Below are 11090 nucleotides of genomic sequence, written 5' to 3' on the forward strand. Positions count from 1 at the left end.
GGGCCTTCCTGTTGAATTCCATTCCAGTGCTACGTCCGCTACAAATAGATATTCTAGTGCTTTCCTAAAACATTCTGGAGGCATGAGGTATTGGGCTTGAGTCTGAAGGGAGGGTTCGGTTGATAAGGGACCACCCCTTATCAGTGGGTATAAAAGCTCTCAGCTGAGAGGCAGACAGCACATTAAGAAAACACTTCCAGAGAGGCCAAGGGGCTCTTGATCTGCACACAGCAACACTCCTCTGAAGCTTAGAAGAAATACCCAGATCATCATGGCTGAGAGACGTATTCCTTTCACCTTGCTCCGCACTCCGAGCTGGGACCCATTTCGTGACTGGCACCAGAGCAGCCGTATCTTTGACCAGACCTTCGGCATGCCCGCCCTGCCCGAGGACATCGCCGCATTCCCCAGCACCCACTGGCCAGGGTACCTGAGGCCATCCATCCTGGCCCCAGAACTAATGACACCGCATGCCCCTTTGATGTATCCAACCCACATGATGGCTCAGCAGGCTCAGGCTCGGGCCCTGTCCCGCCAGCTGAGCAGCGGCATTTCTGAGATCAAGCAGACCCAAGACAGCTGGAAAGTATCGCTGGATGTGAACCACTTCTCACCTGAGGAGCTGATGGTGAAGACGAAAGATGGCGTGGTGGAAATCTCGGGTGAGCACTTATTTGATTTCTGTCACTCTCCTTATTGAATGATTTAAAGGTCATAGTGTTTTATGTCCTGAAACCTAATGTGTCATATTCCAGTCAGATGTTCCTTGAGTGACACACTTTATCATACACCTACATCTCTTTATCCTTAGAAGACAGCTGTACTGGTTGGTATGCACACTGTCTCACTTTGGTGTTCTTAAGTGTCTCTTTTTCTTCTGTAAAACAAAAATTGATAGAACTGAACAAAGCATGAGGTGGTTACATAGTTACATAACATATTGAGACAATAGAGTAATGTGTTCAGGGAGTTGGGAGGGTCAGGGGGGTTTGACTGTAAGCCCACTGGACGCAAAACAAGACACAGTTCAAAATGTGGGAGTTGACTTTTAAAGAAGCTCAGGCATGAAAACAATGTTAAAACAGCCTCACTGTCCATCCAGGACGGGCAGGAGCAAAGCAGACCTGAAGAAAGTGTGGAACTGATCAGATAGCAGCTTAGTTCTCTGAAGCCCTGTGCTCTCTTTTATCTGAGTGAATCTCGGCCTCCCTGCCTGCTATTTCACAAAGGATCCCATTCTCAGAGCTGGGGATTTAGCTGCAGCTCAACCAGTAGGTCCACTACTTTAAAAGGACTGCTGGATCTTGTCCAGGTCCAGGGTTCAGTCCCTGACTGTACCCAACGTCTCTCCGCTCAGAGACTGGACCTCATCATAAACACTGAGATAAACAAAGCACAAGATTCAATCCAAGTGGAATTTGCCACCCCATGTTCCACCCCATGTATCACCAGTGACCCAGGATGATATTTTAAACACGACAGTGTAATGAAGAATTTTGTAAACACACCAAAGTGCGACCTCTCTCTAGCTGTCGCTCAAAACTAATGACCCTTCATTTAGCTGTTGAAAAAGTGTGTGTTACACAAGTAATTTGATCCAGTTAAAAAGGGGACACCACTCTCTGGACCGCAACCTTTATCGGTCCGTTGTCACAACAAACATATTACTGTATTCAGAGGCAGAATGAAGGGCAGCGTTTCAACTTCATAGCAGGGCATCTGAGATACAAGAGGCTGATTAAGTCTGGTGAGGATCTTAAGTGGCCGGTGTGGTTCAGTAGCACTGAATTGCATGAGTTTTAGAGTTAACCTAACATATATGCAAATTAAAACTCTCTGAAAAAATCATTTATGAAACATTTTAGAAATCTATGAAGACATGTATGTATATCCTTAGTGCTTTACAGCTTTTCTTGATTGCTGTCATGCAGCAGTCAACTCAAACAGGCAGAGGCACTGACGGTCAAAGTGACACATTTTGTTTATGCCTCCAAAAGCTAATTTTGCTTTCAAAACAACACAATTTGCAAACAAGTATATTAGCTTTTCCAATCAATCATTACACAATGGACAACAAAATACAAAATGCAGTGCTCAGTGGGATCCAGAATCAAAAATGCTTTGATGCAAACTGGCTGAAAACTGAAATACTGTACATGTTACAGAAAATACATAAATGCAAAATGAATACAGTAAACCAAAATAAAATCTATTACAGTATAAGAAACAGCCGCTATTGATACTCAGTCCCTTCTGACTTGACGAGTTGGCCACAAGGCTTCATCCACATTAGACTCAAAATTCTCTCTCACAATGCACCGAGGAAAAAATCTTCTTTCATGCCGTATCCAGCTTTGACATTCCTCCTCACCTATTTCTTGGGCTGCAGCAGTCATTGCATTCAGAAAGGGTATCTGCTCATAGGGATGGTGATAATAAACACCTCTAAGGGATTCAAAAATGGGGCACATACTAGGAGGAACTGCATCATTATATGTGGGTGTACTGTAAACCACTCATTGGTGGAACGCCACATTATCCCAGATAATGGCGAAGAGGGGCATGACAGTCCTCAACAGCCCTCTGTCCTCAGGCTAGATCAGCCTCTCATGAAGTGTATTCAGGAATGTCATGAGTCCTTCGGTGTTGTATGGGTGAATAGTGGGGATATAGCATAGGACACCATCATTGGAGATGGCAGAACACGTGGGTATGTTGGTACCCCTCTGTTCTGGAACTATGAAAGTGGCCCTGTATCCAGTGAGGTTCCTTCCACAACTCCTGACTTTACAGGAGCTGACTTCATCAACATAAATGAAGACATGATGTGCCCCCTCAGCTTCAAGCTCCATTCTTCTCTGAGTAAAAGCAAAATTACAATGAAAAGTGACTCCAGTTGACTTTAACTGCATGATATGACAAGGCATTACAGCATCTGGCCTCCTTCACAACCTCAGAGTTCCTTTGAAATGGAACTCTGTAGAGCTGCTTCATGGAAATATGGTTGCTTTTCAAGACTTGGTCAGTGGTGGTCAGGCCCACGTTGTTGAGGTTCCTGATCTGCGATCACTGCTGCCCTGATTTCACGGAGCCTTATGGCATTGTTTGCCATAAGGCTGCGTGAAAATTGTCCCTCTTCCACCAGAGAACGGCAGTTCTATAAAGAATACATGTAATGGGAATGAGGAAACAATTACATGAAGTATATTGCTGAAGATATTACTACACAGCAACATTACAGTGTTTCTGTTTAAAGCGGTTGTACTCTTTGTCCAGCCTCTTTAAGTGAAAAGCCATGATTGATAGCGTGATCGATAACAGCTGCCCGTAATTTCTTCTGAAACTTGAGCCTTTCCAACTACACCTCCAACTCACACACAGACGTCTCTTCCTCGGACCCCTCTACCTGTTACTCTCACTCTCATCTGCCTTAGACCTCCTCCATCCATGCTAGTAAAGAACAACACAGGTGTGCACCTTTGAAGGCCTGCAAACATATTGCTAATTAAAGATTTGTCTGAAGAAGTGTCAAACAGGTGCTTCAGTGATTTCATACTGATCTAGGTAGTTTCTAATAGTTAGGAATAGGTGATTTTTGTTTGGTTACCATAGCTAACACAGTGGGGCTTGGACTGTTTGAATGACATCCGTGTTAACTGTTTTGCAAAAGGGTGGGGAAAATGTGTCAAAATTTATTTACTTATTTATTCTTAGATCAGACTTTTTCCTGAGCTATTTCTCTCTGTTTGAATCTTTATGAAAATGCTCTTGCTTCAGATTTATGATTTATATTGCATATTATTGTATATTTATTTCAGGAAGTTGTTCCCTGACACCCTGGAGCTGGTTTAGCATAGCATTAAAAAAACAACAACCAAGAAATAAACTAAACCAACTCAGAAAAAAACTCAACAACCATTCAGGTTTAGCTTTCACAGCCAAGTTTTAAAAACAGAAACAGAATGCTTATTATTAACTTTCAGAGGTGATGGAAGACATCTGTAGTCTTTGTGCTAAGCATAAGAGCAATCTCTGGATATCCACTAGTGGATCACATGAATAAATATTTTGATAAAGCACAAAGTCCAAATCAGATTATGGCTGGACTCTATAAAAGTAACTGTGCACCAGAGTGAAAACAGGTGTTTTGTACCAGTCAGTCATCAAGGCAAACCAGCACACAGATTAAGGGCTCCCAGAAAATTCCAAAAAAGGTGATGCAGCTCTTGTAAATAAGGTGTAATAAGGTGATGCAGCTCGATCCTGTGCATGAGGTGAGCAATATAGGTAACCTTCACATGATAAGATGATGTAAGAAACACTTTATACAACCCCAAACAGTTGTCAATTTATATTTTTCATCAGGTGCTAAAAGTAGAGTGCATAAATTAAGGCTTAGATTAGTGGAATGAAATCTGTATGCACTGTTCCCCCCAACAGGTTCATTTTACTACTATAAACAAGATGTTTTCTTGCCCAGCTGGCTCTTTATATCTTTGCACCGCTCCTTATAGCAAATGTATCTTTCAGTCTAGCTTAAAGTATATTTTCTGTGTCCACAGGTAAGCACGAGGAGAGGAAAGATGAGCATGGTTTTGTGTCCAGAAGTTTCACCAGGAAGTACACGTGAGTTTCTCTTTACTTGAGAAAGAATACCAAGGAATCTTGATGTACTCTTGATCACTTTCTGCCATTAATCAAACTAATTTAAGGAAGATGTGGCCCATGCAGTATGTCAACTACTCACTTAAAGACTTTAGGTTTTAGAAGTACAAATTTTATTATGGCTTGTTGTTCGTCCTTTAAATTGGATTGGATTTATTCATAAGTGTGATTTATTTTTCTAAAATCATGACTCTGATACTGTAAGTCTCTTTAGTTCATGGGTTGATCTGTCCTGGCTGGCCAGGTGCTGATGGCTAAATTTCATGCTCTGAAAAGTAGCAGCAGCCTTAAAGCGGTTCATCCCTTCTTGACGTAGGCTTTATCTTCATAGGGCTCTGCTGCCATCCAGGGGCCATAGAGTAACACACACTAAGCTGCTGCTGAGCTTTATTCGTTTTACTAAACGCTTTGGTCCTGTTCGTTTTTGACTAAATTGTAGCACTGATATCCTTTTCTCACTGAGGAGCAAGGTTTTGTTGTTTTTTTTTCTTCTGATTTCTGACCTAATTGTGTCGTATTCCTCCCTCGCAGCCTCCCCCCTTCAGCTGATGTTGAGAAGGTGAACTCTGCCCTTTCTCCTGAAGGCGTGCTGACCGTGGAGGCTCCTTTGATCAAACCAGCCATCGAGCACTCAGAAACCACAATACCTGTCAATGTCGAAAGCAAAAGCGGTGTGGTGAAGAAGTAGGAAGAAAATGGGCACCATTTCCTTCCAACCTGTTGTCCTCCACACATACACATTCAAATAGATGTGTGTGTGGGGAGGAGGAAAAGGACGGGGGATATTCCGCTTGTAGTGAGGAAAGGAATCAGCTTTCCGCTCTTCATAAAACGAGCTTGTTCACATGCCATGCAGAGCGAAGGATTGCCCTAGCTCTTCCCTCTCAACTCCATCTCTGGTAATGAGCCTACCCCAGCTGAGCACACTGTGTAAACACATCTGCACCAGTGCCATGTGCGTGCTCTTTCTGCTGTAATTACACTCTTCATCTGAATACGCAGCTTCTTATTTCTTTTTCTTCCTGACTGACACACACACACACAGGGCTTTATGCTGCCTCTTCAAACATCAAAACAGAATATAATAGCAGCAAATGTGACAACTATTGGAGGCTTCCCAGGACATCCCAGGACAGTATCCACATACACACCAAAGCTCTGAGTAAAGAAAGAGGACTGTTTGTGATTTTGCTGTTGTGTGGACTGAAACAGACTGATTTAAGCCATGCAAACAGGAAATAAAGAACACACAACATACAGAGTCCCTGCTGTTCATTTGTGTTTGATAGAGTTTTTGTTGCTGTTGTGATACCTGATGCCAAACTATTCATCCCATGGTCACCAGTCCCCAGGAATGCAAGCAGCTCTTCACAAAGGACTGTAACGATTCTATATTTAACAACAGCACCCCCATGTGACTGTCTGATCCCTCCACACAGTAACACAGTGGGCCAGGTTTCATTAAAATTGTAACATATTTTAGGTGAATAAAACATTACTTCAACTTTTTTTTTACAGTACCCCCATTAGGTCAGTCACTGAAAGATTTAAAGTGATAAGGACTTAGTATATTATTCATAATCTGCAAACCGTGACCGTATATAAAATTCTTTTCTTTTTTTTTTAATGAATCACAGTCACGTGAACTTCAGCAGATACCACCCATATGTGTGGAGTCAGAGTAAAAGTGATGTTGCTGCGACCTAGGTGTTATATGTACAGAGAAACGTAGCCATCTTTTCAGCTGTGCATCTGCACTGAAATGTGTCATAATTCCCAAATTGCATAATTCCATCATACAAAACGTCTCTAATGAATTATTCATTGCCAAATGGATATATAATTCATGGAGATTTGCTCTATTCTGTTGACTGAACAAGGTCATTTATAACCATTGCACCAGGCTTGTATCCTACAGTGAAATGAAAATTTACCGAGCCTGCTGAAGTCAAAAAGGCAGTCAGTATAATTTATTAATCTATAGCGGTGGCCGTCAAAGTGCTAATATGCAAATTGTTTCAAGAAGGACTGGTTGTGTTGTTGTTGTTTTGGATGTCTTATCATCTGGCACCATCATGAGGTCAAACTTTCAGTTGGGGCCAAAATGTACCTTTTTTTTAAACTGTACAGATCAAACCAATCAAACTCATTACATCCTCAACAACCTGATCGTGTGCTGCTAACTTAGTATCTGAGACACAGAAAGAATATGGGCATAAAGCTGCATCCATACAGGAAGAAATTCATGTAACGTGCTGACCAGAGACCATTGAAAACATGTGAAGTAGAAGGGACCCTAGATACATTTTATTTAGCTTTATAGGCTAATTACTTACATATAAGTAAAACTTGGCCAACAGAAATGGAACCAGAACGTATCCCATAACCCGTAAGTATCTGGATGTTGGCAGAGGTGTATTTTTGCCCCTGTAAACCACCACTGTGGGGTTTTAAATCAATCAAGATGTGATTGAACTGCAGACTTTTAGCTAGCTTTAATAAAAAAATAAATAAATGAATAAATTGTAAATATTAATATGGACCTGAATATATTTATAGTGTTTAAATCATAGTATTTGGTGATTGTGATCATGCCATAGTTAACTTTGAAAAATAGATTTTCTTTGACTGCTACAAACAGATTAGTACAGCCACTTCACAGCAAGAAGATTATGATCAGAAACCTCCTGAAACGCTTATTCACTTCTTAAACACTGACAGACAAGCAGTTTATATCTGGTCCCAGAATACAGTTTTTGAAAAGCTGTGAAAAACCCCACAAATATTAATTTTATTGCATCAATTAATAGTGTATTGAACTGACTTTAAGGTTAGTTTGCAACTTAAATACTTCAATTTTGAGGGTCTCTGATTTGCATCCATTGAGTTATATAACATTGTTCTTATATCTCCTTTCATGTGGCATTGCCAGATATGATGTGATTTGGTGTGAGACACCTTCAGCAAAACCAGTGAGAAAAGTGTCCAAATGTGTGATAGAGAAGATTTAAATCAGACTTCATCTTAAGGGTGTAGACTCAGACATTATCTAAGCAGGAAAATGGACACAGTCAGGAGTTAGTTAGTGGAAGTAGGCCATCAACGAACACTTTTCCAGTGCTACATGCAGTTGTGTTAATGCTCATCTCTTTCCATTTAACTGTGAGCCAATGCAGAGTGAATGGAAAGCTGCAGCACTACAACTAGTGACATTCGGAGTATCTAGTGGTTTTCATCACTTCTTTTTCTTCCTCCCTGTCACCTTCCAGTCATCCATGTTGTATGCAAGCTCACTAATCCACATACTAACCCTACTCTTAACTCCAAAGCTGCAGGGGAGATCTATTTGTAGAATGCTGTGCTATGCACTAAGTCTCCAGCGTGCTGTATAGTTACACAGATTTGACAGCGGACATGAACTGATGTTTCTTTCTTTTTTTCTTATGCTATGGACACCTGCTTATCAGCTGTCTTAATCTTGATGTAAACTATTTCTATATATGTTTTCTGTATATTTGCATATATCCTCTATGTATGCAGCAACATATGTCCTTGTATCTGCTACACAGTGTTCTTCATTCATGAAACCCAACACTGACTTGAGATGAGGCACTGCTCTCCAACCCACACAGTATTGCAACTTTTCCTATTCCATGATTCACAATTTCCTTCCATTTTAAAAAAGGCCTGAATTATTCGTGCCAATCCCCATCAATCCAGGAGCTATCCAGTTTTTCAACCAGGATAGTGCAAGGATATGAAGAGCTGTTAGCTTCAGGGCCGCTGACTGGACTGACAGACTGAAGAGGGGACAGAGATGTTATTATATAATGTGTATGACACACATACTGTAAACATATTCAGTAGAGAATCTGTGCAACAAATATTACCAGAACTGTATTTCTGAATACTAACATAGTTTCTGTTAAATGCAGATGCTAGCTCTCTGTAAACTTTCCGCTCCAATAATTAATCTCACCTTATTTGTCCTTTCTCCTTCCCCTCACCTCCAACCCGGTCACAGCAGATGGCTCTTCCCCCCTGAGCCTGGTTCTAGTTCTAGGTTTCTTCCTGTTGAAAGGGAGTTTTACCTTTCCACTGTAGCCAAGTACTTGCTTTTATGGGGTCATCTGATTGTTGGGTTTTTCTTTGTAGTATTATAGGGTCTATTATAAAGTATCTTGAAGTAATTGTTCTTGTGATTTGGGGCTATATAAAAAAAACTGAGATGAGGTGAAAGGACCATGTTTGAGGTGCATAAAGTCAACATAAACCGTAGAATTGAATCTAACCAGCTTCATAAACTTAAACAAAAAATTATTGTCTGCTACCTTTGATCTAACTGGCCACCAGTATCACAACCTGCTCTGTACCAGTTCAGCATAGGGCATTAAACTGCCTCGTACTATATTTTCATGCAACTTTTGAATGCAACACAAGATTAGTATACTTTGATTTCAGGATGTTTCACAAAAACATAACTTAAGATAATGTTACCTTTATGCTCACTTCTCTTCTGAAACTCAACTTTATTTAGATGTGTACCATGAACACATCACAGGAATGAGAAGGAAAAGGGGAAGTGTTTAGGTTTGGGATGTCATTTTCTTTTTACTAAGGAAGTATGTTCAGGCATTTACTAGAAGTCTGACTGTCAGACTGCGACACAGTCAAAATGAACAGATTCTGCAGTAAAATGCATGACTATTGAGGTTTATCTTGCGCGCATTGCTTGAGTGCTGTCTGCTATATTGGATATGATACAACCACTGGGAAAAATGTGTATCCCCAGCTGTGGTTCTGGGATGTTATTTTGCTGGGTGAAATTGGTTAAGAAGGTGCTGAACCAAAAAACTTCCTAGTGTTCCTAGTAATTGCTTTAGTTGTAGATTTCCATGCCTGATTGTAGCTTTTCATGCTTCTTGCAAATACTCTCCAATTACTAGTCCAGCTGTAATAAAACTTGAAAAACTGCAATGCAAACTAGAAATGGAAAAAGTTTGCCTTCTAAATAAAAATAAAAATGTAGCTGGATGGTGTTCGTAATTAAGTCCATCACTTCTATTCAGACTATGACCACATAAATATGATGAATATGAATATGAATATGAATGATTTGTAGCCATCAGCCTCCAGGAACCACACACATCTGGTTAAAGAATATTCATTTTTCCAGTGGTTGCTAGATAATCATGTGATCAGTCATCAGTCATGATCAGTCATTGTCACCATGACTACATGAAAAAATTAACATGATGTGGTTAGTGGTCCATTCCGGTACATTTTAAGCCCTGGTTACAGCCATCCTTTATAACAAGAAAAAAAAAAAAGCTTCTACTTGTTACTGTTAGAAGTGCTGCTAACTCTGCTAAAATGTAAATGCTAAGCACATGAGTTTACTATTTTAATATTGTTAGAGTGTGAATATTAGTTTAGTAATAATGCAGCTGGATATCATACAGTGGGTAGAATATTTAGAAAAAAAAAAGTTTAAACTGGACGAGAAAAAAAAGACACGCACCAATAGGTCACTGGCAGAATCTTTACAGTAGCTTACCAAAACTATAAGACATCAGCTTCATACAATCTACAATAAAAAGGCTTTACACTGATGACGATAAATCAGTCAGATTGACAACAGTGAATCAGCCTACATAGAGGAGGTTCAGCATCTGAAGCAATGGTGTGAAAACAACAACCAGCATCTGAACACAACCAAGACCAAAGAGATGGTAATCGACTTCAGAAGAACAAAGTGATCTGAGCACTCCACCCTCTACATTGGTGGGGAGGAGGTAGAAAGGGTAGAAAGCTTTAAGTTCCTCGGAGTCCACATCTCGGCTGACCTTACCTGGTCCACAAACATTTCCCCACCAGGTAAGGAAAGCACAACAAAGGCTGTACTTCTTCAGGAAACTGCGTCAGGCATGCATGGGTGTATGTATAACTTGTACATATCTTTCTTGTGTAAATGTAAATTTGTCTGTGTTATTGTGTAAATACTTACTTATTTCACACACATGGAGAGATGCCATACTGCCTTTCTTTGTTTTTGCAACAATGACAAAGATAAAGAGCTATTCTATTCTATTCTATTCTATTCTATTCTATTCTATTCTATTCAGCTATCATCATCACAGATGTGGCCCAATACAATGAGTTCATTATTAAGGTGTACACACTGACATGTTATTATGATAGACATATGGACCAAAGTCCAGCATTGATAAGATACAATCAAGAGTAGCACCCATGGATCACTGTAGGGTTTGGCAGCAATAAATTACTCACAACATGAATATTAGATTTACTGTAGGCCAGCATTAACAGCATAAATCATAAATATTCATGTCCAACAGCTTTTCATCTTTTAAATAGTGTAGATCCTGTGGTATTAGTGTAACAGCTTTGTCTTTGTAGACTAC

The 11090-nt window shown here is 40.2% G+C and overlaps 1 protein-coding gene across 1 annotated transcript; it reads left to right on the forward strand.

The window, feature by feature from the left end:
• The first annotated feature begins 153 nt into the window (after positions 1–153).
• On the forward strand, positions 154–6834 carry hspb1 (heat shock protein, alpha-crystallin-related, 1). Its single transcript, XM_031753201.2, has 3 exons — positions 154–662; positions 4563–4626; positions 5197–6834. Exons 1-3 carry the CDS (start codon positions 272–274, stop codon positions 5351–5353), a joined length of 612 nt encoding a protein of 203 aa, XP_031609061.1. The 5' UTR covers positions 154–271; the 3' UTR covers positions 5354–6834.
• The last annotated feature ends 4256 nt before the right edge of the window (positions 6835–11090 follow it).

This window comes from Oreochromis aureus, linkage group 10 (assembly GCF_013358895.1).
Source record: "Oreochromis aureus strain Israel breed Guangdong linkage group 10, ZZ_aureus, whole genome shotgun sequence".
Lineage (NCBI taxonomy): Eukaryota > Metazoa > Chordata > Actinopteri > Cichliformes > Cichlidae > Oreochromis > Oreochromis aureus.